Source organism: Saccopteryx bilineata, chromosome 2, assembly GCF_036850765.1.
Source record: "Saccopteryx bilineata isolate mSacBil1 chromosome 2, mSacBil1_pri_phased_curated, whole genome shotgun sequence".
Taxonomy (NCBI): Eukaryota; Metazoa; Chordata; class Mammalia; order Chiroptera; family Emballonuridae; genus Saccopteryx; species Saccopteryx bilineata.
Genome location: NC_089491.1, coordinates 283309284 through 283335762, shown reverse-complemented (window position 1 = coordinate 283335762; position 26479 = coordinate 283309284). Strand labels below are relative to the sequence as shown.

General features: G+C 39.7%; 1 protein-coding gene across 4 annotated transcripts in view; it reads right to left on the bottom strand.

The window, feature by feature from the left end:
* Positions 1-26479, bottom strand: part of SUCO (SUN domain containing ossification factor) — a 67869-nt gene that overhangs the window by 12462 nt on the left and 28928 nt on the right. For 2 of the 4 annotated variants that reach the window (XM_066261173.1, XM_066261170.1), the window contains exons 9-18: positions 25787-25854; positions 21727-21834; positions 19128-19233; positions 17004-17024; positions 16755-16810; positions 16158-16249; positions 12089-12154; positions 6180-6248; positions 5334-5424; positions 1547-2707 (exon numbers count right to left, since the gene is read on the bottom strand). In XM_066261173.1, coding sequence (XP_066117270.1) covers positions 1547-2707; positions 5334-5424; positions 6180-6248; positions 12089-12154; positions 16158-16249; positions 16755-16810; positions 17004-17024; positions 19128-19233; positions 21727-21834; positions 25787-25854 — 1838 coding nt within the window. The remainder of the gene's footprint in view (positions 1-1546; positions 2708-5333; positions 5425-6179; positions 6249-12088; positions 12155-16157; positions 16250-16754; positions 16811-17003; positions 17025-19127; positions 19234-21726; positions 21835-25786; positions 25855-26479) is intronic. The other 2 variants (XM_066261171.1, XM_066261172.1) reach the window with 1 other exon arrangement.

Below are 26479 nucleotides of genomic sequence, written 5' to 3'. Positions count from 1 at the left end.
CTCATACAGCTGAATAGTAAAGTCTTCAAACAATCTGATTTGAAAATGGGCAGAGAAAAGAAGATACACAGATAGCCAACAGGGATATGAAAAGTACTCAACATCACTAATCAGCAGGGAAATGCATTTCAAAACCATGATAAGATAATCACCTCATTCCTGTTAGAATGTCATTATTAAAAAGAAATAGGCCCTGGCTGGGTTGTTCAGTGGATAGAGTCATCCCAGTGCACTGAGGTCATGGGTTCAATCCTCAGTCAGGACACATAAAGAAGCAATCCATTAGTGGATCTAAGGGAACAAGTTGATGCCCTCTCTCTCTCTCTCCTTACACTCCCCCCTTTCTTTCTCTCTCTAATCAATAGGAAAAAAATTTTTTTTAAAGACAACACACATTGATGAAGACATGAAAAAAAGAGAGTATACACTGTTGGCAGGAATGTTAACTGTTGCAATTACTACAGAAAACAATATGGAGGTTCTTCAACAAATTAAAAATAAAACTTTTAGGATACAATGACTACCTTACTGACTTCTCATTAGCATTTTGATTTAAGAAGAGTGGACATTCTGGACACATAGTGCCTAGGCAGTTACAAAATATCGAAGAAGCTCTAAAGACATTGGACACTTAAAGGATAAAAGAGTGTATAGGTTTAAAAACTAGAGAACAGTGCCTGGGGCCTCAGTCACAGCACAATCACGCCAGCAGGCCACTGGCAGGGAAGAGGGAAGAGCATCCATGATCACAACTAGAACCCGGGTCTAGCAGCTGCTGACAGAGCGCAAATGTCCAACCACCTAGTCAGTCCACTCTGGTCTTCACTTGTCTAGTTCCACTAAGAGCTATAAGAGCTAAAGACTGTAATTTTTCCTATGAATGCTCTGGGAATCAAAACAGTAAATGTGGCTAAAGTTGAGCAACAAACAAAAAACCTGTTACAGATAATTCAAACTTCACCTAATAATAGAGGTGTTACACCACATTTAAGAAAGAAAATAGCCCTGGCTGGTTGGCTCAGCAGTAGAGCGTTGGCCTGGCGTGTGGAAGTCCAGGGTTCGGTTCCTGGCCAGGGCACACAGGAAAAGCGCCCATCTGCTTCTCCACCCCTCCCCCTCTCCTTTCTCTGTCTCTCTCTTCCCCTCCTGCAGCCAAGTCTCCATTGGAGCAAAGCTGGCCCGGGCGCTGAGGATGGCTCCATGGCCTCTGCCTCAGGCGCTAGAATTGGCTCCCTCTGCAAGGGAGCAACACCCCAGATGGGCAGAGCATCGCCCCCTAGTGGGCATGCTGGGTGGATCCTGGTCAGACAAATGCGGTAGTCTCTCTGCCTCCCTGCTTCTCACTTCAGAAAAATAAAAAAGAAAGAAAGAAAATAAACTCTTTAAGTCACTGATCAACACCCAAGCAATTTTCTCTCCAGCTAGAATGGTGCCTACTACTATGACATCATGAGGGAATCAATCCTCTCCTCCAGTCACAGGTCTGAGTCCGCTGCCTCCCTCATGGTGCAAAGTGGACAGCTGTGCCAACTTGTACGAAGCTTACCTCTGGCTGAGCTCCTCCAGATAGCGACCACTGAGAGACATGTTAACCTCCAAGGCTTTAATACGATTATTTAGTCTCATAAATACTGACTCCTTTTGGTTTGATCCATGCACAAGATTTCCATTAGCATATCCTAAATCTGTAGAATTCTGCAATTCAGCATAAAAGTCTGTAGCTGTCCTCTGTAACCCTCGCAAAAGGGCCTCTTCTGGAGACTGCTCCTCTTCTTTCACTTCAGGGAATGAAGAGGAGTCCACAGAAGGAGTCAAACTGTGCTTTGGTGTGTCGGCTCCGCTCACCCTGACCTCCTCGTCTTCGCTGTCTGGCGCTGGGACGGTGCCGACAGGTAGCACTGTTGTTTCAGACAGCTTGGTGGAAATGTGCATGGAGGTCACATCTTCCTTTACAGTACTCTCCATTACTTCATTCAGTTTAGTTTCGTAGATCACAGCTGGCTTCTCCACAGAACTGAAACTCTCAGACTTCTTTTCTGTTTCAGTAGCAACCTCAACAGAACTCTCCTGAGGAATCACCTGTGATGGGGTATGTCCTGCCTCATGTTTGATAGGCTCAGATTCCTCTATTTTAGATAAGGAGTGGATTTCCGGAGTGACATCTAAGAGAAGAGACTGAGGAAGGGTCTGAGGATGGCTCGGTTCAAGTTCAATGACTTCTACAGTGTGATTAACAAAATCCCCTTGGGGCATACTACCCAGGTCACCCTGGACGGCAGTGTCAGCTTCCACTCCCTTACTCCTGCTATCCAGTTCTCCGCCTGGGGGCTGCAATGCTGAGCCGTCCATGGACTCTGCAGGAAGCAGGGCTGGCGGCTGAGCCGGCACAGGGGGGTCTTTCTCTCTGCTCACGGCAGCTCTGCCGCGGTGTCGATAGAGAGCGAGGCTAACTGAACACCACCTATACACATATTCTGAAAAACTAGAAATACAACAAATCGCGGTCAGTTCGCTGCAAAATATTTGCGTCTCTGACTCAAACCAGGGCGGTGACTCGTCCTCCTGCTCTCCGCTACCCAGAAGGGTCACTGTAGACGGACTGGTCTCCTCTTCGTCCTCCTGGACAAGCTGGACAATGGGGCTCTCTTTGGGAGCATCTGCTGATGATGGCCCTGTGTCCTGTGACTGTTCCTCAACGGTTACAAACCTAGAGACACAGAATCACAAATCACTTCAATTAGAAACCTAAAGTTAAAATTATGTTTAAGGAAAATGGGTCATACATAAGATAAAAGGCAAGTTAGAAATACAGATGGAACTCAAATATTTTTCCAATACACTTTCCCCATCAAATCATTATAAAAACAAGTATTATTCAGAAGTGGTAACAGAAAGACCACTTATCAAGTGACTAGACAGATGACTCCAATCAGCATATTTACCAAACCAACCCTGCTTTTTTTTTCATCTGTTTAAGAACTGTCTGAACATAAACCCCATGTTCCTTTACTGAACCTGTCGTGTACCTCTCGTCCCATAAATATTCACCAGATCTCTACAAGCCTCATCACCCCTAAATTAGACACTGAGCTACCCAAGGGCCATGAAGTCTCGGAGCAGGGACGCGAGTCCCCGATTCTGTATGCTGACCAAGGACTTTCGGCCTGAATACCCTACTTCTAAAGGCAGGAGCATTCCTCAGAGATCCTTTTTCTGTGGAAGATTTGAGGAATTCCAATGTGACACTACAAACGAGTGTCTGCTTTAGGGAGAAGAGACATTATCACCCTCTTCCCCAAAACAATCTTACTATCCACTGGGCTAATGTCCTCTTATTTAAAACCAAAACACTTGACCATGTTAATGAAAATCCTAGCTGACAATAAGCTGAGTGCCACTAACTCACTCCCAGCTTTGCGCTCCGGAGTGCTCGTGTCAGGAAGGGGGGAACGAGCGATGAGCTCGTGGAAGCTGTGTTGTAAGTTAAAATATCTGTGGTTCCTTCAAAGATAAACAGAACACATTTCTGAGCGAGGCCCTCATGGCACAAAATGTGCAATCTGAAAAAATAAAGCAATTTGAATAGCAAAAAATGACAAAAACAAAAAAACTTTTATATACAAATTTTTCTACTCTAAAAAAATCACTAAGACTGCCAGGAAATGTCTTCAAATAAAGACTCATATCACAATAGCAAACGCAGGAATAAAAGAAACATCTAAATTCTATACTTTCATTTTGTTGACTATAAAATAGTAAATGAACCAAAACTAAAACATAGCCAGGGTACGCTTCTCTAAACAGACGACAGATACAGATGATAGATACACTAAGAACATTTCTTAAATGTACAGGTGGTATATTCCTTATTATCTACCAAATAAATTATGAAAGTAAAACAGAACAATGTCTGAAGGGGAGAAAAACTAAATGGAATTAATCTGGTAAAAATTAAGTTATATATCATCGATATACATCCTAATTAGAGCTTTATTTTTTAAAAAATTCAAATCTTTTCATAATAACTTGCCATATAATCATCAAGAATAAATTAAGACAAACGTACATCAAGAAACATTAAGTAAAAAAAATAAACAATCACACAAAAATATGTATTAAAAACTAAACTCTAATATATGCCACAGGAACCTAATCTTCCAACGAATATTCACGTATATCTGGGGCTAAGTATGGATGTGTATGTAGGGGGGTATGTACCTATACAAAACTCGTTTTTTTTAGTTTTAAAAAAATGTGACATACTATGTGTTGTTAACTGAAGAAGCCTAGTTATAAAATCATGACCAGCAATCACAGCTCCACATAATTAGAAGCACCAAGAATATTTCTATCCGAAATAGATTTTCTTAGGAACTTCTAGAAATTAATGACACAGAATACTATATTTTCTCTCTAATTACCCAATAAATATCTTTAGTCACTTTAAGAATTAACACAGGATAATACAAAATTTGTCACTGTGCTCTTCAAAGCACAAAACCCCCCTCATTGTTAAAGTGGTATGGCACTTAGGTATCACAGCTCAAAGCACATCCATCGCGTGTGTCATCACTCACATACCTGGAGCTGTTTCATGTCAGATAGCCTCTTAAATAGAGTTCCTCTGAGAAAACGGTCTTTCAAAGTTTCACAGGGAATAAATCCAATGACATACACATATATTAAATTTATAATAACTATGCCCAATTATCCAAGTCATTATGAGCTTATCTATTATAGATAAGAAGAGGTACCAAACACCTTAATCATCTCTGGTAGAAAAGACAAAAAAATAGAGAAGTTCTATGTGTTACCTGCATGCATGCATCCCTGCCCAAAATGCCCCACTGCAACCTGGAAAAGACCTACCGCATAAATTTGACAAACTGACACTGTAAGAGTTTGCTGTGGGACAAACGCATATTTAAGAATCACTGCTCCGAGCATTTCAGGCACTTCTTATAGCATTCTAGGCATAGCACAGATACTTAATCAATGCCTTTAAATCTGACCTTAATAAAAACAGGCCTTAAAAACTTATCCTCAAACCTATACTGTAGAGTTATGTCAATTATTTGCAATTAAGTAAAAGATTCAGTGTTGTGAATAATAAAAGTAATACTTAATATTAAAACACAGACATTTGGCTAGAGTGAAGTGTATTCCTAGTACCCAAAAGCAAACCAAAAAAGCTGTTTTAAGTGGCTGTGGAAGGTCTGTCCTATGATGCGGAGCTTTTTGTAGATAACCATTTCCCACACAGATCACAAGTAACTTTTCATAGCAGACGTAGTTCTCCATTCTTACAGAACTGATATCACAATGGGACTTACTCAGGTGAAGGAACAGGAGGTGAAACAGGAGCTGGTTTAGGCATTTGGGGTGCAGCTGTGGCAGTGGCATTCTCAGATATACTTTTATTTCCTATTGTAAGAAAGACGCCCATGTTGAATTTAGTTTTTAAGAGCTATACCATGAAAATATTTCACTATAACAAATAACTTCAGTTTCTCAGGGGAGAAGAAAAAGGTCAAAGAGCTTTTCTTCTGCAGACTACTTCTTTTCCTTTTAGGAAGGAAAGACTGTGGTCACAACTACAAGTAATGTGTGTTCTTTTGCAACTTCTCAGACAATTGAAGCCAGTCGGAGGACCATGACTTCTGTGTAATCTTACACGATTCATATGCTTTCTGCATACCTGAAAGAGTTTCTATAGGAAAAGGAGGAGAAATAACTGGGTCATTTTAAGTTTACTCTTGGAACTACGTTTTTCTTTTATTTTAAAAGGGCAAGTTTATTTCTCCGTGTTAATAATATTCTTATTTGGCGCATAGTAAGGAAAAAAGCTGCTTTCTAAATTGAGTAGCTATTTGCTAAGTAATAAAGAGGGTGTACCATTAGGGCACCAAAACCTCAGGGGAGAGGGGGTAAAATCATTGTACTTCTATAGCAGAAAGAGGCAAAAAACCAATTCACAATTATATATAGACAGGACCCCATGACAAGAGAGAACTCATGCAACTTAAATGAAAGGAATAACAGAAGATTGGTAGGTTCCTCTGGATCATGTCTGTATTTCTAAGTGAAAAATCAAACTGCTTGGCATATGAATTAACTTTCCTAATAGGAAGACCCCTCAAGTATCAGATAATTAAAAGACCCATGAAATTATCAGGTACCTTCGGTTAGGTCTTCAGTTTTTGCTCCGAGAATATTAGCGGCAATATTCACCATATTTAGAATGGCATCTAAAACAAAATTCAATCAGAAAGAAATACCAATATACCTGAATATTCTCATCAAACTGGGTATCAGATCATCAAAGAACCATTTATGATGGTCTTTTTGCATTTTTTTTTACTATTTTTTATTCACCTTACTATGTAAGTCTAATATAGGACACAAATTTGAGCCCAAAAGTATAAAGCATAAATCTGAATTTTTTTTTCAGGAAGAAATTTAAGTCAACTGTACTTTTAAAAAAAAAAGAAGCTTTCCAAATCTTTTACCAAAACACTGTCTTCAGTCTCACAAAATTCAAGTGTAATTCAACATGTACACAGGATAGAAATATGACAACCAAAATTTGCATTTTACAGAAAAGCCTGTTTTTCTTTAAGAACACTCTACATTTTATTTTTATTTATTTATTTATTTATTTCATTTTTCTGAAGCTGGAAACAGGGTGAGACAGTCAGACAGACTCCAGCATGCGCCCAACCGGGATCCACCCGGCACGCCCACCAGGGGCGACGCTCTGCCCATCCTGGGCGTCGCCATGTTGCGACCAGAGCCACTCTAGCGCCTGGGGCAGAGGCCACAGAGCCATCCCCAGCGCCCGGGCCATCTTTGCTCCAATGGAGCCTTGGCTGCAGGAGGGGAAGAGAGAGACAGAAAGGGAAAGCGTGGCGGAGGGGTGGAGAAGCAAATGGGCGCTTCTCCTGTGTGCCCTGGCCGGGAATCGAACCCGGGTCCTCCGCACGCTAGGCTGACGCTCTACCGCTGAGCCAACCGGCCAGGGCCTCTACATTTTAAAACAAAAACAAAAAAGCCAAAGAAACAAGTTTTTCCTGAACAGGTGATTAACATAGGTAAAAATAAACAAAATGGAAAAATTATTATCCAAAGTGCAGCAAAGATTTTGTTGTTTTTAACTATAAATGTACAGTATCTATTGGTAATATGATTATGCCGCAAACTGACACTGTATAGAATCTATTTTCTTTAGAAACTTTTAACAACAGTGTATGGATAATAAATCATACAAACTCTTTCATGAATTGGGGAGTATGGGCACAGGCAGATTAACTAAAGTTACAGTCATAAAACTCCAAGTGTTGCAGGTGGAGCAATCTATCGACTCGTAATCCTGCCACTTTCCAAAGAGGGTATCCCGACGATGGGGAGTACGCTCCAAACCTTCACGTCTACTTACGCAGCCGAAGGTACGTGTGGAGCACAAAACAGAACTACACACAGCAGTGCTGGGAACAGGAGGCTTCCTTCCAGGGACTTCAAGGGAATCTAACTTCACTCCCAGTCTAACCTCTGAAATTCCACTACAAATTCACTCATCAATCGCAGGTCTCTCCTATTAAAATACCAAAATCTAACATGGGCTACATATTAAGCCTGAGCAGTTATTTTCATGTTATTCTCCAAAAAGATCCATAGGTTTCCATCCCTCTTTTGGTGAAAGCCTCAGATGTGAAGAGTGGAAAGGATCTGCAGAGGAAAAGCCAGCATGTCAAGAAGGCTGGGGACTGTCCCCTGGAGCCGGTCCTGTAAGCATGTGCTTTATGGCACGAGAAAGCAGATCTCAGACTGCTTTAGAAGTCATACCCAGTAGACAGTTATTAACTCTGACCCTGATATAATCTGACTCTATAATCTGTAAGGAAACAAAGCAGAGGTACTTTGTTTCCAATAATTATTAGTGTGACACACAAAAGCTTTATATTTGCTTTTTACAGGTCTAGGATTATATGTCAACCTTGTCTGTTGACCCGGCAAACTGATAGAGAAACTGCCTTAGTTCTTAGAGCTACGGAGAAGGCTCAGCATAAGATGAAAACAAGAACGGAAACTCCGCATTTCTTCCCAAACCGAGATGAAGCAGCAATGGAAACTGCCATTTCCTCAGACACGCACCTTTAAAGTCAACCAGCACTGCAAGGGCAGCGTCTGTCCCCCACTGAGCCCGCCACTGAAGTGTAGTCAGCGGGCCTGCCTCACAGAACCCAAATTTTGGAATCCAGTCTACACTCCAAGCCCCTTGTGCTTCAAAGAGTGATCTCACCTCAGATTTCAAACTGTTTTAGTGTTTATTATTAAAGAATTCAAGAAAAGGACACATCTATTAAACTGTGTAAAGTACGGTAGCTTTATAGGAGCCCCCAAACTTTTTACACAGGGGGCCAGTTCACTGTCACTCAGACTGTTGAAGGGCTGGACTATAAAAAAAACTATGAACAAATCCCTATGCACACTGCACATATCTTATTTTAAAGTAAAAAAACAGAACGGGAACAATACGATATTTAAAATAAAGAAAAAGTAAATTTAATGGCACAGGCAGAAGATTGGTAGGTTCCTCTGGATCATGTCTGTATTTCTAAGTGAAAAATCAAACTGCTTGGTATATGAATTAACTTTCCAGTATTTCAATGGGAACTATGGGCCTGCTTTTTGGCTAATGAGATGGTCAATGTGCTCCTCTCACTGACCACCAATGAAAGAGGTGCCCCTTCCGGAAGTGCGGCGGGGGGCCGGATAAATGGCCTCAGGGGGTCGCATGCGGCCCGCGGGCCGTAATTTGGGGAGCCCTGCTTTAGAGTATTCTACTTTGACCTAAATTTTAAGACTAGCACGTACAATCAAGATTTACGCTATTCATCATTTTAACACGTTATTTACAGTATCAGGGGTCACTTACGAGACAGAAGCAACTAAGCAAATTTCTCCTTTCTTGGCCTATCTAACCTACAACAAATAATTTTGCTATGTTCACCAGACACTGCCAAATGCAGCCATTTATTTATTTGGTCTCTTGAGAAACAGCAGCTCTGTAACTATCCTACCCTGACCACTCTCAATCTTCACGGAAGCACATGACAGCTTGTCCCGCGGATAATCACTGAGCAGCCTTCAGCACAGGCGAGGCAGCCATCTGACACAGCGCCGAAGGCACCGCCCCAATCCTTCCTGGGTCAGCCAGCCCCCTCTGCTGGGAGGTGAGCAACTATTCACCCTGTCTCATTTCTTTAAGAATGAAATTCTCCCGGGGATTCAGGACCAGTCTGCTCTCCTCAGTCTCCAGCAGCACGGCTCCTCTGTCACAGAGAACCGACAACCCCTGCTGCAAGAGCACAGACCAACCAGCCAACACGACTGCTTCCTGCACGCTCCCGGCCGCCTCCGCTGTGGGCCCATCTTCCCTCTCTTGTCCTTCTAGGACCTTATTCATAAAAGAAAAATAACCACTTTGACATACAGCAAAAATTGCCTTTCTTAAGCACACGCACAGAAAGCTGGCCTTCATCAGATCTGGCAGTTCTAACAAAATGCAGATAGTACTCAGGAGGAAGTGCAGCCCTGCGAGAATATCAAAGAGACTGGTCCGGGAAACCCACGTGACGAAGGACAGCAGAACAGAGCAAGAGGAGAAATCTCTGCTGATGTAAAACACTGAGATGCTCTGGTTCAAGAATACAATCAGAAGACTCGGGTGGGTGGGCAGCTAGAGTTGGCTCACACAGCCGAGCACTGCTCTAGTAATTTCTGTTTTTGTCTAAGTAAATTATATATCAAGAATTTCTACATATGTGGACGCATGCTCTTTGAGCACCGGGTCCCATCAGAAACAACACACTCTGCTGATACATTATTTCCTCTGGCTACTAACTGCTCAACAACAAAAGCTAAAAGGAGTTTCTATTAGATTAAAGCCACAGAATTGTTTAGGACACTAGGTAAATATTAAATATAAATTAGGTTCAAAATTGGCCAATTTTGAGCTAATTTAGAATGTGGTTATTATAGCCAAGCTCGGACATTCTAGTGCAGACACTAGCGCTTTGGCCTGATTCCACTGTTAGTTACTCCTTAAAGTCACACCGTGCTGGAGGCAGCAAGGTCGGGCTCGGCCAGCCCAGGCTCTTCAGAGGAGAGGGGACGCAGCAAGGCAGGCACAAGGCCAGGCTACACCAGTAAGCTGTGTGTGGGCGAGGCCAGATCGCTCTGCTCCCACGGGCTTTCCCGTTCCGAAACCAAACCCTGGAGACCATCAAACCCCATTCTCCAGGCTGGGGCCCAGCACACATCCTCCCACCACCTTGTCTCACTACACAAATTGTGTCAGCACCCAGAACACTGGAAGATAGATAAATGGACTACCCTTCAAGAATCACAGAAAGATCAAGAAACACACCTTCAAAGAGAAAGATCCAGAAAGTAGTCTCTAAAGAAGACTCTGTAGCCAACTGACATACCGCAATGGCCATAGTGATGACATAAAGGAAGATGCCCCCAGGATACAGCTAGGTTTCAGTGGGATCTAGGCGTTAATCCTGGTAAGAAGATACACAAAACTCCAAGAATATCAACACGGTTTTCTTTTATCTACAACTGTAGATAAGGCATTACTTCCCTAAGAGGCCCCTCATTCCCCATAACCAACAGAAGTTAGAGATCTTTCAGTCTAGGACAATGTTTTGACCCCATAAAACAATAATGCTTCCCCACTGCTAATTCAGTGACACCATGATGAGTATTATATAATACAGACTTAAGGACACCAACAATACTATTAACATCCAGATAGGCAAAAGAGCATCATTTTTTCACTCCTAAAAAAACTGCATCCCACAGCAGTGAATGAGGCACCTAATTTTAATGCCGTCATGGACTAGATAGCTACGGATCCTACTTAAAAAGTACTAACATCCAAAAAGTTGACTAACAATAGACTAAAACAAAATATATTGGGGTAATAAGCACCAAAGTTAGGTACTATATAAAAGGATTCTCCTTCCTCATGCAAATATTCTTAGCACTCTTCCTGTTCCTTAAAAAGTCCATCTGGGTCTATAGTCTTCTATGTAAAGGAAGAGATAAAGGGAGAAAAGAAAAGATAAAGAGAAATGACTCTTAACCCCACATACTGTAGCTTAGAGCATATGATCAGTATTTGTACTGTGGCTGAGTATGCAAGAGAGCTATGAAGTCAATGGGCAGTGAGACTGAAGTTCTAGCAATTCAACGCACTAGAAGCCACAAGGGAAATGCACAAGCAGCTAGTCTTCAATCTCACTAAGATCAGGATCTACTTATAATCGATTCATTTATTAATTTCTAGATAAAAAGGAAGCTTCTTCCAGTAAGTTTTAAATTCTTCAGTAAAAACCAAAACTAACAAACATTAAAATACACCTATCCATATTCTGAAGGTGAAAACAAAGTATAAGCTGGTAAGTCTTTTCCATGCGTCTCCTTAGCTAGCCTAGTACTAGGCTGACACTAGGTTGGAATGACAAGAAACAAAACCACTAGTATCTTAGTCATTGTTTCTGTAAAAAAGTATATTAATATTATTGTTATTGCTTGGGAATCATTATTACGAATAAGAACAGACTTTATATTCTGTAATTAAATAGGAAACTATTTAAAGAATCCTCACTTGCTAGGATTTCGCTGATGGTACGACCTTTGAAACTCCTGGTCAAAGTCCTTTTCCACCCAGTATAATGACCCAGCTGCTCCCCTTCTTAGGATCTAAAACCTTTTTAATAATTCTGTCCCCAAGTAAATGCATAGCCTTTCCTCACTCTAACGAGACTTCCTAATACCACGAGCACTTAATTAGAGTAGAATTTACGGTCGTGGTTTTTCCTCTCCTCTTTTCATTCACTCTGTCTACTTTATTTCCAGAGATACTTTTCAAAAGCCAGATCTAACTTCAACTCAAAGTTGAACACTGGGAGGAGGGGGGTCCTTCCACACTATATACACCACAACAAAAAGTCCACAGATGTTGGGGGGGGGGGTTGAAATACCTTAACAGTGCCTAGTAAAACCCCAAAATACTTACTTGTAGCAGAACCAAGAAGATTCTTTGAGGATTTATCCTCCCCAGTATTATAATCCAGTGGAAAATCTGTTTAAAGAGACAATAAAGTTACTTACACTGAGAATTATATCCAATAATAACGTTTAAAAGCTCAGACTATGTCAGTCAGCTGACATTTAAGACAAATTTTACAATAAATATTCATTATGCATCTAAGTTATGTTGATAAAAAGAAAACAAGATTCAGAATTCATTTATCTGACAGCCGTAAACCAAGGAAAACAAGTCTACTGCTTAACAAAATTTTGATCATATATATAGGACTTTTATTCAAGTATTCAATGCACTTTACAAACCCCTTGTAGAAGTCTTCATTTCAGTTATGGGAAAACTGAAGGGAAGATTTAGATTGTTCACAAGATGACATACGAGCTCTTAAGAGCAGTGGTAGTCAACCTGGTCCCTACCGCCCACTAATGGGCGTTCCAGCTTTCATGGTGGGCGGTAGCGGGGCAACCAAACAGCGCCGCAATCACATACTAATCGACTAACTGTTGACCAGTCAAGATCACGACAGCGGTCAGACTCTGTTACAGGGCATTTGTATTGGGACCACACCCGACCTCTTTCAAGACCATCTGGCCTGCGTCAGCGAGCAGCCAGGTACCTGACCCCGGGTCCACACCCGCCGCCCAATCCAGCGGGCAGTTTATGACCGCTATTGTCACCCCAAAACTAGCAGTTCGTCAAAGAACTTCATGGTTCAAAGCTTGTTTCTATGACAGAAACTGCCGGGCAATGGAGACACCAATTAACTCATATTTTCATCTCGATTCCCAGATTTTAGGGTAATAGGGTGACACATTCTAGGAAGCTCCCTTGGACTGCCAAAACTAGCCAATGTTTCACTACTTAGCCCCGATCGCAAAGAAGTGATGCCATTGGCCAACACCCGCTACATAAAATTTTATAAAATGCACAACCACAGATACTCACTAACTTAGTCTCGTCTTGACAAACTCTCGCTCAACCACGACACTTGTAACGTCGTGAGCACGCAACAGACTTCAAGCGCATAAGTTTTGTTCACATTACATAAGTGAAGCTAAATCGTTACGTAATCGAAACTAAAATCAGTATATAGTTAGATTTTTGAGAGCAAGCACATGCTTACAACTTCAAACAAAATATTGTGAAATATAGTGAGTCGTCTCAAAAAAAAAATACACACGCAGTTATTCGCCAGAGTATCTGAAGATGGGTTTCATAGAATCTGTTGCAAATAAACAACATCCAATGTGTTTATTGTGCCATAAACATTATCCAATGAGGCAATGAAGCCAAGTCGATTGCGAGAACATCTTTCTACAAAGCACCCAAATGATAAGGACAAGCCCATTGAATATTTTCAGGAAATATATAAAAAATTTCAAAATCGGCCCTGGCCGGTTGGCTCAGCAGTAGAGCGTCGGCCTGGCGTGCGGGGGACCCGGGTTCGATTCCCGGCCAGGGCACATAGGAGAAGCGCCCATTTGCTTCTCCACCCCCACCCCCTTCCTCTCTGTCTCTCTCTTCTCCTCCCGCAGCCAAGGCTCCATTGGAGCAAAGATGGCCCAGGCGCTGGGGATGGCTCCTTGGCCTCTGTCCCAGGTGCTAGAGTGGCTCTGGTAGGGCAGAGCGACGCCCCGGAGGGGCAGAGCATCGCCCCCTGGTGGGCGTGCCGGGTGGATCCCGGTCGGGCGCATGCGGGAGTCTGTCTGACTGTCTCTCCCCGTTTCCAGCTTCAGAAAAATACAAAAAAAAAAAAAAAAATCAAAATCGTTCAACTATCGTTGCATCATTTAAGAAACAACATACAACGAAGATGGATTAATTGCCACTTATCGCATTTCACAAATAATTGCAAAAAGTGGTATAAGCTAAAATATTGGAGAAACTGTAATAATACCCTCTATAAAAGAGAGTCTATCTCAACAGTAATGCATCAGGATATACCTCAAATTTTCAAAACGTTGCCCCTAAGCGACAGCACAGTAAAGCGACGAATTGATGAAATGGCAGTTAATGTTGAAAACAAACTTAAAAGTATTCTCCAAAACTCTTCATTTCCCATGCAATTGGATGAATCTACCATTGCAGATAATGATGCTTTATTGATGGCATGTGTGCTATTTTGATGAAAACAATATATTACGAGAAAAAATGCTATTTGCAATAAATCTCATCACAGATACAAAAGGATTACCTATATTTAATACTGTGAGAACATACGTTACAAAAAATAGTATTCCTTTGAATAATATTGTTGCATATGCAACTGATGGAGCACCATCAATGGTAGGCCACTATTGTGGATTTGTTGCTTATTTGAAGCAGTAAGTGCCAAATGTTTAATATATTCATTGTGTGGTGCACAGACAACATCTTGTAGGAAAACAGATATCTAAGTACAAGTCTCCATTTATCATTAACTATAATAATTCGAGTCATAAACAAGATCAAATCCAATGCAAAGAATGATAAAATGTTTTGGCAGCTTTGCCAGGACAATAATGAAGATTTTAAGTTGCTTTTACACACAGAAGTTTGGTGGCTGTCAAAGGGTACACCTTTGGCTGGATTTGTAGCATTATATGATAGTGTCATACAATTTTTTGAAAGTAATAATGAGACCAATCTGTGTCAACAATTAAAAACAGTAAAGAACGATGCCTTTTACTTGGCAGATATTTTCAAGAGATTTAACAATGTCAATTTGCAGCTTCAAGGAGCTAATAAAACTCTTATAGGTTGCCAAAGTATTGTGCTATTATTTATAGACAAACTTGAACTACTTTGTCATAATCTATTGAAGAGAGAATTTCATCAGTTTCCTCAATTATCATCTATAAAAGATGATGCAACTACAGAGGATATTGACAGATTCAGTAGCCACCTCAACGAACTTAAATTGGACATGGAAAAACGATTTGAAGATATTTTTAAATTGAAGGTATATGACTGGATTAAAAATCCTTTTACCGCAAATACTGAAAAGGCTGATACAACTTGCCAAGAACTGTTGGAAATTAGATATGAAGAAAGTAAACATAAATTCAACAGTGGTGGATATGAAAACCTACAGCAAAATAAAAAAATGCCGGTCTTATATCCAAATATGTGGAAAACGGTATTGTTTATTGATACCTTTCCCTACCTCACATCTTGCGGAATCAGGATTTAGTGTTGTTAATCATATTATGACGAAAGAAAGAAACCGCCTGACTATTTCTGAAAGGGGAGATCTTCGTTTGTTCCTCACAAAAACTGAACCGGATATTCAATATTTAGTTTCCCAGCATCAGCCTCAGGGATCCCATTAATAATTCAATTAACTAATGTAATTTCTATGTATGCAAAGTATAAATAAAAAGATAGATTTAACTATAGTAAGTTGTTTTATAAAGATTTATTCTGCCAAACTTAGCAAAAACCCAACAATAAAGTACTTGGTAAGTAATTATTGTTATATGCTTTGACTTGCTGTAATGCTACTTTATGAATTTTATAAAGTAAAGTTACTTCCCTACTTTATAAATCACCATTACTGTGGAACCGGTGGGTGATTAGAAAATCTTACTACTAACATACAAAAGTGGGCGGTAGGTATAAAAAGGTTGACTACCTGTCTTAGAGCTAGGCCCTGAGAAAGTTAAGATAGAGGGTGTCGTAAAACCTCCAACCCCTTTTGGCTCAAGGGCGCCCCTCAAAGGTTCGGGCTCCAATGTGCTTGCTTTCAGCTCCAAAGCAAAGGAAAGGAATTCATGTTCAGTTCCACTACTTTAGTTACCCGAGGAGTTTAATGGGTTTTTGGGCCTGGCACAAGAACATAATCATAATTTATAGCACAGAAATTATGGAAGGAAGTTCCAGTTACAAATACTGGTTGATAGGCTTGGAAAAAAACTCAATTTATAAAAATAGAAAATCACTTTAGAAAGTAGATTTATAAAGTCTAAAGACAACCAATATATACTTTAAACTGACTTATACTTACCCATTACTATTCAATTTAGCACACATAACAGTCACTTGTTTTAAAATCACTTACCATAGTCCTCATCAAATAGTTCCTGCCGCTCTGACTGATACTGGGAATCAGCAATCTCTTCATACTCTTCCACCATGCTAGTGCCAAACACCCTATTAACAACAATTTCATTACAGATTTTCAAAACAAAACAGTTGTTAAGAGTCATCTCTTTATAATAAATGACAACATACATTAACTTTGACCATGTTTTGAGGGCCATTAGCTTTTGAACTCCAAAATAATGACCGCTCCTTACACTGCAGTCAGCCATTGTTTCCATTAAAATGTCAATTTAATCTATTCATGGCATTTAAAATATAATGACCAAGTTTTGACATCAGTGTAAAATGTGCCTTATATTATCGTGATAGCAAAATAGAAAGCAAACTAAACCAAAAACATAAAATGATGGTTATTTTTACTTAACAGAGGGAATTTTGATGTTTTCCTAAAATGAATTCAACAGCAAAAGAAAGGAAAAAAAAGGCTTAACAGCTTATATTTCTATGGTATTACTTCACATAATAGAAATGTCTTCACTTTATGTACACTACGATTTCTGTGCATCATTTGTTTTTAATAATCACTCAATGAATGTGCTTTGCTCCGCATTACCTTATAAGACTTAGTGGACAGAAGTGCTCTGATCCAAAATGGGATATCAACTCCACCTGAAGAACAAAAGCACAGGAAATGGGAAGGGGCACTGTGGTGTGGTACTATCCAACAGTCTACTCAGATTTTATCTATAACCTTTCTAAAGATAAAGTCCTCATTTCCCCAAACGCAATACTCGTAACTTGTTTGCCATGCAGTAATATGCAATGCCCTGTTATCCAATATTTCAAAAGAGAGGTTGCTAACCTTTATGTACTTGATGAACATCTGAAGCAAGAGAAAGGAAGAGAAAAAGAAATCAGTTCCAAAGTCTGGATAACATGCCACAAGCAACATTTAATATTTGTAAATTATATTGCACAATTAAAGTAGAGAAAGCAAGGTACTTTGATGGATAAAATTGTAGTACCCTTAATTCTTTGCAGAAACTTTTACCATCACAACTAGAAAGTATAATCTAACTGTAATGAAATAAATTAATGTTGAGGCTAATAAGTTGAATAACCTAAAATTTGTGGCTGTTGTTTTATTTATTTGTTAGTTAAGACAGCTTTCTAAAAGTAATAACAGTCACTAGAATCAACTTGTGCTTTACATTACTTTAAATAACACTTATAAGTATAATGAATATACCTATGAGTTTATATATTAATACATATGCAGATTTATGTATCTCTGTACATATATACTGAAAAGACTAACTCCCATAACATGAAATAGTTATACAATATTATATACAAATTGTTTTAGAGAAAACATGAATTGTTGGTATGCTATTATTTTAAGTACAGAACACTAGAAGATACATAAATCAATACCCTTTAAAAATATAAATTACTGAAGAAGAGTTTGTAGGCTTAGGTTTAGTTCTTTTGAGATAAGAAAAACCCAGGTAACATTTAATGTTTGGGGTTTTTTTGCTTTTAGATTTAGTTCTACCAAAAAGGACTTTTTAGAAAACTAATCGTCAAAAGGCTCTCTAGTCTCCCACCATAAAGGAGATTGGGTAGAATTTTTTCTGGCATATTTTTATGCTACAAGAAAATGCCATTTCATTATTAACAAAGTAGATGGTGTAAGGGATTCTCAGAACTATTTCACAACATGTGAGTTGCATGAACTGAAAAATTAAATCACCTGCCAAACAATTTTTAACATTTCCCTTCATCACATTCTATAAAAAGGCCATTAAACTATTTCAGCATTCATTTTAAAAGGAATTGAAATGTACCTTCATTTTCCTGAAAATTGTTGAATTACTGACTGAGAATATCAACTCTTTTAAGAATAGAATTTAGTATGCTCACACTGAAACTAGGAATACTACAAGTTTACCCAATTAAAGAAGCCAATTTAACACATGCTTATTAACAAGACAGACAGTATAATCCCAGAAGACAATTAGGTAGCTAAAAGTTTTCACATTTGAGGAAGAAAACAGAGAAATTAGAGCAACTGTTATTCCAAAAGGTCATATTATGAACACAATGGTACTTTAAGGTATCGCTATTATTTTATAGGAAAAAAAAGGAGGAAGAGACAAGTGTAGGAAATCCTCATATTTTGTCTAAATCCAATTCAAGAGTAGTAATTCTACTTATTAGTGGAGAAAGCAGCAGGAATACTGAATAAAAATGTTTAAGAGTTGCCTTTATTTGAAATTGGAATTTGGATACACAATATGTTACTTGAATATAAAAAGGCAAAATCTGTAATAATAACAATAACTAGGTAGTGAAGTTGAAATGACCTAAAAATCTATATACCAGGGGTTCCCAAACTGCGGCCCCCTGAGGCCATTTATCCGGCCCCCATTGTACTTCTGGAAGGGGCACCTCTTTCATTGGTGGTCAGTGAGAGGATCATAGTTCCCATTGAAATACTGGTCAGTTTGTTGATTTAAATTTACTTGTTCTTTATTTTAAATATTATATTTGTTCTCATTTTGTTTTTTTACTTTAAAATAAGATATGTACAGTATGCACAGGGATTTGTTCAGTATACACAGGGATTTTTTATAGTCTGGCCCTCCAATGGTCTGAGGGACAGTGAACTGACCCCCTGTGTAAAAAGTTTGGGGACCCCTGATCTATACTATGAAGATAATATATAAAGACTCAAGAAAATTAAGATTATAATCTGAAGTTTCATCAGAGCCCCAAATATCAAACACTGGTCTAGGTTTCTAGGTACAACAAAGGTAATGTATTATCATTTGTCTGATAAAATAATATATCCAAGTAAGAATGATTTTACGGGATGTTTCAGTAAATGCCCCCAGTCTTATTCCTAAGCAGTCGAGTGAGGTTATAAAGTCTGAGTGACAGGTCCGTGTGCACGCTGGGACACAGCCCTGTGTGCCAACACTACCTTCACATATTTTGCAAACATCTGCTCGTCTAAAGGGAAACTCTGCACGTTTCTCTCATCTCTGCCATGGAATGTCCCCAGCTTCACCCACTTATTTGTGGGGTACCTAAAAAACAGACAATACAAATACTCTTCTTAAAAAACTATGAAACATATTGAGAAGTCTCATCACATCTTCAAAATCGATCATGTGTGTTTTTTCCCTCTCCAGGGGAACATACTGCTAACATAGTTTAAAGAGGAGTTAAAGGCCCTGGCCGGTTGGCTCAGCGGTAGAGCGTCGGCCTAGCGTGCGGAGGACCCGGGTTCGATTCCCGGCCAGGGCACATAGGAGAAGCGCCCATTTGCTTCTCCACCCCTCCGCCGCGCCTTCCTCTCTGTCTCTCTCTTCCCCTCCCGCAGCCAAGGCTCCATTGGAGCAAAAGATGGCCCAGGCGCTGGGGATGGCTCTGTGGCCTCTGCCCCAGGCGCTACAGTGGCTCTGGTCGCAATATGGCGACACCCAGGAGGGTCGCAACATGGCGACGCCCAGGATGGGCAGAGCATCGCCCCCTGGTGGGCAGAGCGTCGCCCCCTGGTGGGCGTGCCGGGTGGATCCCGGTCGGGCGCATGCGGGAGTCTGTCTGACTGTCTCTCCCTGTTTCCAGCTTCAGAAAAATGAAAAAAAATAAAAAAATAAAATAAAATAAAATAAAAAAATAAAGAGGAGTTAAACATTGAGTGGAAAACATACATTTTCTTTTCCAACTAAAACTCTGACAGGTTCCTTTTATGGAGAAAGACTATTTAGAAAAATCACACCATATTCAAATAGAAGGGAAGACAAGAAAATAAAAATAGGACTAGGACTTGCCTGACCAGGCAGTGGCACAGTGGATAGAGCGTCGGACTGGGATGCGGAGGACCCAGGTTTGAGACCTTGAGCTCACCAGCTTGAGCGAGGGCTAATCTGGTTTGAGCAAAAGCTCACCAGCTTGGACCCAAGGTCACTGGCTTGAGCAAGGGGTTACTCGTGCTGTAGCCCCAAGGTCAAGGCACATATGAGAAAGCAATCAATGAACAACTAAGGTGTTGCAATGAAAAACTAATGATTGATGCTTCTCATCTCTCTCCGTTCCTGTTTGTCCCTATCTATCCCTCTCTCTGACTCTGTCTCTGTTAAAAAAAAAAAAAAAAAAAAGAAGGGACCAGTACTGCTTTCTGAGAGGCTTTCGAGTAAACTGGAGGTTTTAAAATAGGAAGTAGCTGGCCTGACCTGTGGTGGCACAGTGGATAAAGCGTCAACCTGGAAACACTGAGGTTGCCGGTTCAAAACCCTGGCTTGCCTGGTCAAGGCACATATGGAAGTTGATGCTTCCTGCTCCTCCCCCTTCTCTCTCTCTCTCTCTCGCCCCCCCCAAAATAAAAAAAATAAAAATTTTAAAAATTAAAAAAAAATAGGAAGTAGCCAATGCTGTTTGAAAGGAGGTACTACTTTTTCTGTACTGACAAGTGCGTGATGATATAAAATATAAATGAAAGTGGTGGGCGGGGAAAGAGAAGAAGCCCTTAAAATCATGTTTGAATTTCCCAGATCTAAAGCAACTGTACCCTCTTGAAAAGAAAATCTAAATAAAAACTTAAAATTACTGTGTTTTTGTTTACTATGGCATGTGCTCCACTCTCTCACACACACACATGCACAAATGGTCAGAGCTGATATGACCATCTGACATTATTAAAAAATTACAGGGTAGAGAAAAACAAGTGATTTGAGGAAGGTTAGTTGAAGAAATTAGACAGAATTCTCAAGAGGACTTGAGGATTTATTTCAAAAACTGTATATATGCAACACTGAGTGTGGAGCGGGGAAGAAACACCATGGAAAACCCATGATCAATGACAGAAGAATGGTAATGTAAACAACAGCACCCTACAAAGCACATCGGTGCTATTCAAAACATATTTACAGAATGAATAAACTCCTCCACTGTGGAAATAATGAGTACTCATTCAAAATAGTGTGTTTAAAAGACAAAAGGATATTCTCAAGATATAAATAGGAAAAAACTGAATTTATTTTGTAGGGTTAAGTAAATACATAGGCAAGACAAAAGAATATACTAAAATGTTAATAGCTATGTCTGGTTGATAGGGTTGTGGTTCTTTACCAAATTCCTTACGAAGTATGTTTAGTATTTCTTTTATAATCACAGACATCAACAAAAAAGTTTCCAAGTATACTTTAACAAAAAAATATACCTCATGAAATAAAGTACTCTTTTATATAATGTTTAAGGGAAATATCTGGAAGCAAATAGAGCATAATTAAAAACAAGGACTTGAAAGCCACACAGATCTAGGTCTGAAGCTAGCTCACAAGTCACGTGACCTGGACAAACCACTAAATCTCTCCTTACTGTTACTGTTTCCTCTTCTTAAAGGTAATAGCAGTATATGGTTGTTATAAGCACTATATGAGTAAATGAAAGTAAACTACTTAACAAATACACTAACAAATAAAAATATTTGTTCCTACAATTTGACACAATATAAAAAAATAAAAATTTTACACTAGAGATCCACCATAAATTCTGTAGAAACCAGCTTTAGAATTTACCTGTCACTGATAGAAACCAGAAAGTCTTTAGGAGTAGATGAAAATAATTCATAATTTGCAATATCAAACTGCTTCACTTGAATTGGTTCACAAAGTTCAATGACAAACCTTAAAAAAAAAAAAGGCAATTATTTAGATAAACCAATTAAAACACCAATGCTTATCAAACATTACATTAACAGTCGCATAAATAGACCAGATGTCCATTAAGTGACTCCTTAGAAAAGGAAAGAACATTTGCAGCCTTGGTTATCGATTAGGAAACATCTGCGTTTCCCAAGCAAATCAATAAAGCTGTTTTCTACAAATAATGCCAGAGACCTATATTTATGGACATGGAAAGATGCCACAAATTATTGCTGCCTAGAAAAAAATTAAAAATAAGGTGGCATGTGGTGTAAACTAAAACTGTATATAGCATGAATTTGGAGAAAAAAACATTCAAGACATCTAGCACTTTAATCAATCCTTTGACAAACTATTACATCAAATGAAATCATACATTGGCAATTAAGTGTTAACTAAATCAAAAGCATTAAAGTTATATTGCATTTAACCTTGGAAAACAACAGAAGCAATTTCTGGGAGATGGTAAAACCAATCAAGTGTCGAGAGAGGCTCATGAAGAAAGCAAACTGACATTCGCTGACTGCTCATTCTGGGTCAGACATGACATTAGATGACTTAATCCATCCTTAAGCTGCAAAGAAGATTATCTCCATTTTATAGAATCATTTCATAAACACTATCTGGTTACATCATATCTTTCCCCTCTGTGGTTTGGCAGCAAAGCCTCCAAGACACAGCTGAGCAGACTGCCATCCATCAAAGACTATTTCCAGTTTTGGGCCCTGTTCCTTAGTTCTGGGTGACAGGATGTAAGCAGAAATTCCCATGCAACTTCCAGGTCAAGCCTTTAAAAGGAAGCCGCTGCCTGACCACTTGCTTTCTCCCACCTTAGCCTGACAGGTGGGAATGAGGACGTAGTAAGAACAAATCACCTCAGCAGTGCAGGCAGGGACACCTTAGGGGAGGCAGAGCAACATGACGGGGAGTAGGGGCCTTTCCTTCTTCTGGGGCATACCTGCACCAGCGACCAGCTTGAACTTTTACATCAGAGAAAGTTAAATGTCTGTCTTATTTAAACCAGTTACTTGGTCTCTGTTAAAGCAGCAGAATTAAAAGCCCTACTAGTCATTTCGTCAACAAGTAGTGAAGCTGAAGTCAGAGCACAAGCCTCCCTGGCTCCAAAGCCTCTAGGGCACACACATACCCTCATCCCGGGAGAGCAAACCAAGGAACATTACACACGGACTCCACTTTCTATTTACAATGGAGAAAATGATTCCTTTTATGAGGATTAAGAAAATAAAGAGCAGCCCTGGCCAGTTGGCTCAGTGGTAGAGCATCGGCCTGGCGTGCAGGAGTCCTGGGTTCGATTCCCGGCCGGGCACACAGAAGAAGCGCCCATCTGCTTCTCCACCCCTCCCCCTCTCCTTCCTCTCTGTCTCTCTCTTCCCCTCCCGCAGCCAAGGCTTCACTGGAGCAAAAGATGGCCCGGGTGCTGAAGATGGCTCTGTGGCCTCTGCCTCAGGCACTAGAATGGCTCTGGATGCAACAGAGCGACGCCCCAAAGGGGCAGAGCATCGCCCCCTGGTGGGCATGCCGGGTGGATCCCAGTCGGGAGCATGCAGGAGTCTGTCTGACTGCCTCCCCGTTTCCAGCTTTGGAAAATGCAAAAAAAAAAAAGAAAATAAAGAGCAAATTTTCCCCATCTCCTCTATTTGCACTCCATGTTCTCCATTTCTAAAAAGACATGAGCTATATTATTATCAGGTAAAATAAGCTTTCAGACAAATGTATTTCCAGGTATAAAGAGTCAAGTCACCAGGAAGTTTTAACAATTCTAAAACCTGCATGCACCTAATAGCTTCAGAATATGTAAAATATTGCTATATGTGTAATTATTCCTCATTAAAGTCAATTTTAAAAAGCTCTTTTATTACATTTTTTGGCTTATCTTTTATGTTTTCTTAGAAGCAGAGAACAATATATGCAAATAAACAGTACATATAAAAGTTGAAAAATCCAATTTCAATATACTTCTATTACTTAGAAGTAACAATTTTAAGAGATCAGTAATGTAGCAGATCTAAATACAAGTGGTTTGAAAAAACAACATGTATCAAAATTTAGATGATGCAAATAAGAATGAAATGCATAACTTTAAACCTGTATGAGAGAAAAAGTGTATATAGTATTAGAAAAAAATAAGTTTAACAGACAAGACCTAAAGAAAGTGTAAAATACAGCCTGATCAGGTGGTGGTGCAGGGGCACCTCTTTCATTGGTGGTCAGTGAGAGGAGCATAGTTCCCATTGAAATACTGGTGGTCAGTTTGTTGATTTAAATTTACTTGTTCTTTATTTTAAATATTGTATTTGTGCCTGACCTCTGGTGGCACAGTGGATAAAGCGTCGACCTGGAACACTGAGTTTGCAGGTTCAAAACCCTGGGCTTGCCTGGTCAAGGCACATATGGGAGTTGATGCTTCCTGCTCCTTTCCACTTTCTCTATCTCTATCTCCTCTCTAAAAAAAAATGAGTAAGTAAATAAAATAAATAAATAAATATTGTATTTGTTCCCCTTTTGTTTTTTTACTTTAAAATAAGATATGTGCAGTGTGCATAGGAATTTGTTCATAGTTTTTTTTATAGTCCAGCCCTCCAACGGTCTGAGGGACAGTGAACTGGCCCCCTGTGTAAAAAGTTTGGGGACCCCTGCCCTAGACAAACGTTATAAGCTTGTTAATGATTGTGTCATGCTGTCATGCTCCCCAACCTGTATGTGGTCAAGGGGTATATAACCAGCCTCTGAGATACATTTGAGGCTGCATGATTTGGGTCAGATATGCCCCGTGTTAGTTATATGCAGCCAGCATATTAATAAATCTCCTCCTTTTAATAAAACCCTTCAAAATTCATCTGGACTTGGTGTCTCTACGTAAAACCGCAGAAGTGAGTACGGTACTTTACAACATTCTAATAAAACTGGCAGTATATCACACATTATTTCCTCCCATAAATCTGCTCCTTTGCCTATTTCCTTAGTTAATGACAGAATCATAGATCCAAGCAGTGCACTAGAATTCTGGGAGATTTCCTAGATGCCTCTCTCTTGTTCACAGCCAATTACTAACCAAGGGCTGTCAATTTTATCTGCTATAAATGTCTTTGTATATATATCCCCCTCTCTTCTACATCCAAATTGTCAGTGCCTTAAAGTCCTCGTTCTCACCTGAGCTTGGACAATAGGTCCCTACCTGGTTTCCCTGCTTCCAATTGCATCCTCCTTTGAGGACAGCCTTCTTAAAATGCCAGCAAGATAGTGTCACTTATTTACTAAAATAAATGATACCCTTCATGGTCTTGAAGATGAACTTGAAAAAACTTCAAGCTGGGTATACACAGCATTAGATGGATTGGTTACTGCAAAAGTAACTGTCTCATCTTTCACCATTACTTTAACTGTTGCATTACCTTCCTTCTTGTTATGACTAAAACAGGGGTCTCAAACTCGCGGCCCGTAGGCCGCGAGTTTGAGACCCCTGGGCTAAAATGACTTCTTCAGGTAGCTTCTACGTGAAGTCGCTCCTGTTACCACTATCTCCTTATGTGTATAGCTCCTGACTACCTCTCCCTTCCTCTTCTGCCTCTTCTTATGAACCCTTCAAGACTCAGCTCAGGGATGACCTCTTCCAGGAAGCCCTCTTTCATCCTCTCTTGTAATTACATACTGTCTCTGTTCCTATAATACCTTTGCAGCAGTAATTTTTACACTATCTCATAATTATTTGACTAGATCATTTTTTTTTTTACCTCCTTAATAGGAAAAGCACTTGGTTCAATGTTGTATCCCAGGACCTTAGTACAGTCCCAGCACCAATCAATCACAAATGCTTATTGAGTGGCTACATGAACAAATCAATCTAACCCTAACATAAAAGTTTAGCAATATGTACATATACAGAGTCTGTTTTATTGAACTGTGTATCACTTACCAAATCTTAGTGCTGCAAGGGTTCAACATGTAAAGATCCATATTTTCTATAAGAATAGCCGATGTGCTCTAGTTTAAAGGGGGGAGGAGACAAATTACTTAGGTAAAGCTTTTTGTTTCAACTCTAAAGCTTTCTAGAATTTTGATATTTTTAAATCTTATAACACACCTAAGATTCTGAAACACTCATTTGGCTAAAATTTGCCAGTTATGACTAAAACACTGTTAGCTTTACAACAAAACATTTCAAATTAAATGTAACTAAAGAAAAAATGATTTTCTATTGGATAGCTCCTTTTAAAATTTCACACAGGTTTAAAAAGTTAAAACAGTGTACATCCTCTTAAATAGGCAAATGGATAAATAAACTGGGATATACATCCAGACAATAAAATATTATCCAGCACTAAACAGGAATGAGCTAACAAGTCATGAAAAGACATGGACAAAACTTACATGCATGTTACTAAGTAAAAGCAGCCACTCTGAAAGACTACACACTGTATGGCTCCAACCACTGAAGGGAAAACTAGTTAGGTAGTGAAATGAGCAGTGGTGGCCACGGCTGGGGGAAGAATGGACAAACAGGCAGTGCACAATGCTAATAATAACTTCAGTCCCATTGTTCTTACAGCAATGACAATGCCCTGCACGACGCCATATTGATGGAGACATGTCATTACACATTTGTCCA